Source organism: Crassostrea angulata, chromosome 2 (assembly GCF_025612915.1).
Source record: "Crassostrea angulata isolate pt1a10 chromosome 2, ASM2561291v2, whole genome shotgun sequence".
Lineage (NCBI taxonomy): Eukaryota > Metazoa > Mollusca > Bivalvia > Ostreida > Ostreidae > Magallana > Magallana angulata.
Window position 1 is genome coordinate 36,544,155 of NC_069112.1, and position 7,450 is coordinate 36,551,604.

At 32.4% G+C, this 7,450-nt stretch overlaps 1 protein-coding gene across 1 annotated transcript; it reads right to left on the reverse strand.

Moving 5' to 3' along the window:
- Window positions 1-3,388: 3,388 nt before the first annotated feature.
- LOC128171629 (uncharacterized) lies at window positions 3,389-4,284 on the reverse strand. The gene is made up of 2 exons (XM_052837411.1): window positions 3,996-4,284; window positions 3,389-3,525 (listed from the first exon to the last, which is right to left on the reverse strand). The coding sequence occupies exons 1-2, from the start codon at window positions 4,282-4,284 to the stop codon at window positions 3,389-3,391; spliced, it is 426 nt and encodes a 141-aa protein (XP_052693371.1).
- Between the last annotated feature and the right edge of the window lie 3,166 nt (window positions 4,285-7,450).

Below are 7,450 nucleotides of genomic sequence, written 5' to 3' on the forward strand. Positions count from 1 at the left end.
AAACAGCTGTTCTTGCTGTTACTTATTCACTCCCTCCGTGATCTGCACTTTATATCGATTTATTTAACCAAACAATTGATTTCTTCAGTAAGGGAATGTAAATATAAGCATTAAATGATTTATTTTTGACGTCGTCGTGTCAATTACTGCCGTCAGGTGAGCAGACAAATTATCATAACGCGCTAACGCGCGTTATTCAATTTGTCTGCACACCTGACGGCAATTATTGACACCACGACATCAAAAATAAGTCATTCAATGATATATTAACTTCTTATCTTAGTAGTTATAAGAGTAAATATACCTGGTTTATTGTAACATCTAATCTTCATTCAATGACATGTGAACTATGTAACTTTTTTCATGAACATGCTGAAATTTGTTTATGCATTTAAGGACTATTGGGTCGATGCCGATATCAATTCATCAGGTCATTTCCAATCCAATAACGCCTGACGGTCTTCAATGTGATATCTTATATAAATATAAGATTTATCTAACACAATAACAATATTTATCTACTTATACCATACATATAATTTCAGTGTTATAAAAAACACACCAAACTATTAATCGCTTAAGCACTTTGAATTATGTATCTTTTGTTATATCTGCAGTTATCTAAGACTTCACTCAGTTTGGTTTTTGTAACTGTTTACTTCGTCTCAGAAAGGTAACTGCCTTCGTTTTAGTCATTCATTCGACTGAATTAAAAAAAAAAAAAACAACTACAAAAAACAAAAAATCATGTCAGTCTGTAGGTTACGACTTTCTAGTATCAACATCAAAGGATAAGCTAAACTTTAAACACTTTGTCAATTGAAAGATTAAATACACCCTTACCTTCGTCGTGTTTGGCAGATTTGGTCGCCATGTCTGAACATATAGTTTTGTATTTCTTATCCCAGGACTAATTAAGTGTTCGTAGATATCTGAAGACAAGAACAAAATCTCTGATAAAATAGAAACAATTGGCATTTTATATCGACTATCACATATTTTGTTTTGATGTACTCCTTTACACAATACAAAATTGTAACTTATTTTCACAACTATCTGTATCTAATAATCAAACAATTTATATAGCGCTTTATCTTAAGGTATTTGTTTACCGAAATGTTATGTCTTTAATTCAAATAAGATTGATTTACAGTTCCATGTTATGAGCAAAATCTATTCTAAAGACACTAAAAACCAGTTCTATGAAGAATATATTTTTGGACATGCCATATTTTCTTTGATGAAATTAGGGGCAAACACAAATAGGTTTGTGAAAAAAACCTAGAAAATTCAACAAACATTTTATTTTTTCCCCTTTCTTAAAAAAGATATTTCTGGCATCGTTATACATGCATTATTAAAGTTAGGATTTGATCTGTTCGTAAATATAATTTTGGATATTTTCTTTTTTTTTGTCAGGTGCACACAGATAAACATTTTATGTCTTAAAGTGTTTTTTTCATAATCAACAATATTCTAAAAAGTGAGAAAATCTTAATCTAGTTTAAAATTTTGAAGAATCATAATCAATTTCTCAAAACTTATTCAAAATTTTAAAGTACATTAAACAGTTTTTCGTAAGAATCATTTAAATTTATCCTTTGTCGTTTTGAGTAAAATTCATCTTTTAAACTTTAGAGCGTTTTACAACGTACATCAATCTAAATAGTAAAAGCAGGACTAGAATATTGTCATGTACACATGCATGTGAAATAAGACTAATAAAGTCTTAGTTTCTGTCTTATAATGCAACAACATATACTGTTCGTGTATACACACTCCTAAATTAATAATTTTCCAAAAAGATTAGTCTTAAGGTCCCTTTCAAAAAAGCTGTAAAGGAGGTACGCCTTTTTGAGAGGTGATAACCGAAAGAACTAGTCTAAAAACATATATAGAGCTCGTTTCAAAATACCGTCGGTTTTCCCACTTGTTGACAGGCAATGTTTACGTCAGTCGTTAACTTCGCCGGCATCACAAGCATGACAGGGAATGTAGACACATTAACATTTTATTCTAAACTCAACTTGTATATATCGATCTAGGCCAAGTGATAATAAGTAAAATTTGTGTATACAATTGAAATTGTATATCATTTCATCAAAGTGAAATGATCGCCAGAATAAAAAAAATGGGCCCTTGTAACAAAAATCTTTGAGAATGTATGGACTCTGTCCTTACATATTTCAAATATATCATATCAATAATGAATATATTAATGATTATATTATTTATTCATTACATTTTTAATAAATGCAGCATATTCTAAATACCGACATACCGTATATATCTGTAACCCCTGTATAAGGCAAAAATGACGGCATGAGCGATTTGACGTTAACATCAAGTGTAGTGCTGTAAAAATGTATTATAATTACCTGACTAAAAAATAAATTACAAGTGAAATGTTTCATGCACCGGATTGCAAACATGAAACTCGTAGCCGACGAGTAGAATTAGTTTTGTTGCTTTTAGATTAAGGAGCTATTTCTTATTTTTATGTGCATTTTCTGTAAATAATGCATTGATATGTTTATACCTTAATAATATTCTCCTGGCTTACACGACGTGCGAAACAATTGATTATTATATCTCTGGTGACCTAGATTTTAACCCTTTCGCTGCCAACGTAAATGTTTGAATTGCCAAATATGTAACGTCACTGGTATATGACGTTTTTAAAAGAGTTATGACGTTAATCGCGGGTTTAATTTCGCGTTCGTTGCGTAAAGCGCACCTGCTTTGAGATGGATATTCTACGGAAACGTCAGCTGAAACTATATGTCTTGTATTCTCCAATTTTATATAATTTAGCTCTCATTTGATACACGAAATATAATTAAAACTTTGATTTGTAAGTTGTTAGTGAACTTTCAGTGTGGTAAAGATGTGGATTTACAAGTTTTCTATTCCCCAAATTAAATACACCCCTTTTTGTGCATTTACAAATAAATGTACAATATGGAAGGGATTGCAATTTTCGTTCCAATTATATAGCAATTTTTCCGATTTATTTTCTAAACCGTTAATGCACCTATAAAAGAAAAAAAATATGGGTAAAGCTGATATTTTATAACATATTAACATCATGCCAATCATCTTAGTCAATGATTTTATAATTTACCAAATATACTCTTGCTTTGTGTCTAGCATGTAGCGTTATAACACAAAATTAAAAATGAAAATTCGCTATCAAAGGGTGGACAAGCACCGCCCTTCTTAATCAAACTTATTTACAAATTAAATCAGCTGTTTAAAAGTAGACCAAATAAACTTTAAACGTGAAAATTGCGCATCAATTACACATTGTAAATTCCCAGAAATTGTGTTCACAAAAGAATGTTCTATTTTGCATTCAAAAAATTTATTTTCAATTAATCGCTGCACACTATTCCTCCATACACAAATGATTTTTTAAACAGGCAAAGTCGAGGCCTCTTAAACATCTCGTGCATTGCGTTCTTGATCTCCGCCTTTGCCCTGTGGCTCTGTCAGAGCATGCGACACAGTCCTTTTCTTTTCTGCCTAATAAATAAAAATGATAAATAAAATTTGATAAATGAAATATAATAAATAGTTTTCACATCGTCAGTCATTTTATCAATTCCCTTATTGTACTCTCTCTCTCTCTCTCTCTCATTCATCTGATTTGTTAATTTTTTGTGTTTGTCGGAAAATCTATACGTGTTACTGTATATGTGGTATGAAGAGTGTATAATATAATATAAAAATACATGTACAAAAATCACCGCTGCATGGATCGAGCAGACCAATATCTATTTTTATAAAAATCAGATTGAGGGGGAAACCTTTTCTCATACCATAGACCACATTTCTACCTTAAGTTTTGTTTTAATCAAAGTAATATCATGAATGCGGGCCATTTTTAAACATTCAACTTCGGTTTTTAACATTTCTATTTGAGGTAGGTGTAAAAAAGTTTTATTAGATAAACATAAAAAAGACTAAAGAAGACTAAATTGTGGTTTATTAACCTTGGATGTGTTGGATTGTAACGTCCCGTCTCGTTTGCCTCACGCCTCTGACGGGCTGGTTCCTGCCGACCAGGTACTCACTACTTAGGGCCTCAATCACCTCTTGTATAAATCTCAGACGGGATTTCACTGGTGCATCTGATGTGTTCTTTCTGTACAGGATGTAGGCGTTACTGCACATTCGATGAATGATATTAATGGCAAGTTTTTTCCAGACTTTAGTAGATTTGCGATTATCATTATAAAAGTGTAGCATCATATCTGCCCCATCCACTCCCCCCATATTCATGTTATAATGTTGTATTATTTTTGGCTTTCCATTTGAGTTGGCTGCATTGATAAAAGTACTGATCATTCTAACTGGTTTTTTACTCTCCCTCCCCTTGTACGCTGCTGCCAAAATTTCACCTTGTCTTACATACACACTTTACCAGGTCCAACATGAGCGTTTCTGATTGTTAAAGGCATTTTTCGGTTAGATCTTAAGGTTCCTGTCAAATACGTGTTCAAGTCTATTAATTTTCTTGCGAGGTCAAAACTGCAGAAAAAACTGTCACAGACAACATGATAACCTTTCTGGAGTAAGTTGCAGTTTTTTAGGAGTCGCAGGACTACTTCTGTTCCTTGTAAAAGATTGGATGTGGGAGTAAACTTTTTACCTAGATAGCATTTCAAATGTGCAACATATCCAGTTGTACTTTCGGCTAATACCCAGAATTTCACTCCAAATTTTGCTGCTTTTGACGGGATGTATTGGAGCATTGCTGTGCGACCTCTTGTACCAATCAATGATTCGTCCACACAAATGTTCCGGTCGGGCGTGTAGAAATAAGTGGCGACACGGTTGAAATGGTCAATCAAGGGGCGAATTTTACTGTCGGGTCTGTAAAGTTTAAAAGCCAAAAAAAAAAAAAAATAATGAGACTGATTTTTAAGAATTTAAACATTTTTTAAAGAATTTAATTGAAATATATTTATCTAGGTTTTTATATGAAGCATTATTTACATAATTATACACATTTTGACATCGCATATATCCCAGTGTGTACATGTGTTTGTCGTTATTTTGCTTAATTCTTGCTATAGCCCCCAACCCCACCCCTTTTTACCAATACCTTATGGTAACGTGCCTCATTTAAAAAATACAATTCTTTTTTTTTTTTGGTGAGTCATATGGGTACGAAGGTAGCGACATTGCAGTAAAATACGTAAGTTATGTGAATTTTTTCTGCAATGATCGCGTTTTAGCTCGCGTTTTATTGTTTTTATTTTACACTTTTTAAATCAAAATTTTGAATAATCATAAAAAGTAGGTAATTAAAAAGTAACTAAACTATAATTGTTAATATGCAGCAGTACGTTATATAAAAGAAATATTTGTGAATTTCATCATGATTATTTCTAGCTGCAGAACTGTAGCTCTCCGGAAAAAAAATATTGACGGTCTGTCAATATTTTTTTCCCGGAGAGCTACAGTTCTGCAGCTAGATTATTTCGTGCAGTCTGTGATTTTTTTAAGGTTTGTTGAGGCTTTCGACCAATCAATAAATTGTTTAAAACTAGCGTGTTATGTAAATTTTTCCTGCAATGATCGCTACCTCCATAACCCGCACGAATCATCAAAGAAAGCATTTTATTGTTTATATTAACATCTTTCTTTAACTAATTATTAAATTTATTATGAAAAGTTTGTAAAATTCACTAAATTACTGTTAATGTACAAAAGTACGTTAGCTAAAAGAAGCAGCCAAATCGTCTCCTGTGAGACTTCGAGTCTGGCATCGTCATGATTATTTTGTGCAGTCAGGGATTTTACTAAGGTCGCTGTAGGTTCAGACCAATCGATAAACAGGGAGTGTCAATTTCAGTCATGTCACTTTCAATCGCTGTAGAATTCGACCAATCGATATTAAAATAGGGCGTGTAGATTTCAGTCTGGCTGTTTCTATAGAGCTATAAATTAACTATAAGTTTCCGTAAGAAATAGAGGAAATTATGCTTGGTAGATGTAAATATATACACGTAATCTGCTCTTGAAGGCGGAATAACACATCATCAGAAAACGGCTGACCTCTGATCAAAACGATAATTCGCTTGCTATACAAAATTTTATAGACGGATACATGTAACTTATTCCATGAGTAAATACGTAAATAAAATAATTAAGTAAACGAGTGAATAAAGTGTCGGGCTTGTGAACCGTGAAGCCCGAGTTCGAATGCCGCAGGGACTTTAGTTGTTACTTACTGAATTAATTTTGTTTAGATATTCGTTTTCTTTTTTAATCCCCAAACTGCAAATGTTTTGCTTATTTGAAATATGCACAGTTTATTTATCATTATATCTTTCATAACCAAATAATTTACTGTTAATTTGAGTGACCTTTTCTTGGCATGTTATTCCACCTTAAACATAAATTGGGAGAGCTAAGGGGTCAATTCACCTGTAATTTGGACTGTTACGGTTTGGAATTTTTTTGTTGTCCACGAGGTGGAAAAACTTCAATATGAGTTGAAACCGATTTCGTGAGAACAATTTCATAAACCAACGGCTTAACTGGCTGTCGTAACTCTTATTCCAATATTCAGGTATTGTTGGCTTCCTCACAATACCCATGTTCAAAATCACAGCGAGAAATCCTTTCATTTCATTTATCGTCAGAGGAACCCATTTGCTTGCTCTCGAAAATCGAGAGAGAAAACTGTTTCTAATGTGAGTCCGAGCGTACCTTAAAAAAATTAATGTATATAAACTACCAAGAGAATCCTTTGAGAATAATATGTTACAATAAATCAAAGTAGATTATGATATTCAAAGTAATGTTGTGTGGAATAAATTCGCATTTGTTTTAGGAACATATGCATGTAGATGTGAAAGTGTGGCATGTTCTTGTAGATATAATAAACGGAATTTCAAGCATGTTTCCATATTGTATACACGATTTTTATTCACAAAAGCATATTTTAAAAGCATTCAATTTTTTTTCAACGAGCAAAGCACATGTTCAAATAAAGGCTTGTAAACTACCATTGCTTAAAACTAGAAATCCCTCATATTATATCTAGTAATGTATTTCTAAGAACTTCAACGCAATTCTAAGAAGGGTGTTAGTAGCTAAATAATTTTGTCACAGTATTAATTATTCAATCAACTTTATATACTATTTCCTCCCGTCTTGTTACTAGGGTTATTTCTGTTAAATTTTCGCGAAATGTAATTATTTGAAGAAAAAACCCCTAAACAAACATTCACTTAATGTTATATCAAAATATTATCTATATATACTCATAATGCAGTATAACAACATTCACTACAACTATGGAATACAATACCTATTTGTTTGTCGCACAACTTCTCTGATGAGGTTTAGGTTGAAAAACAACAGGAAATACTGCAGAGGAGATGCATTCCGCGGTGGCATATTCTTAGGCCCTGGATTACCGGAAAACGGTTTA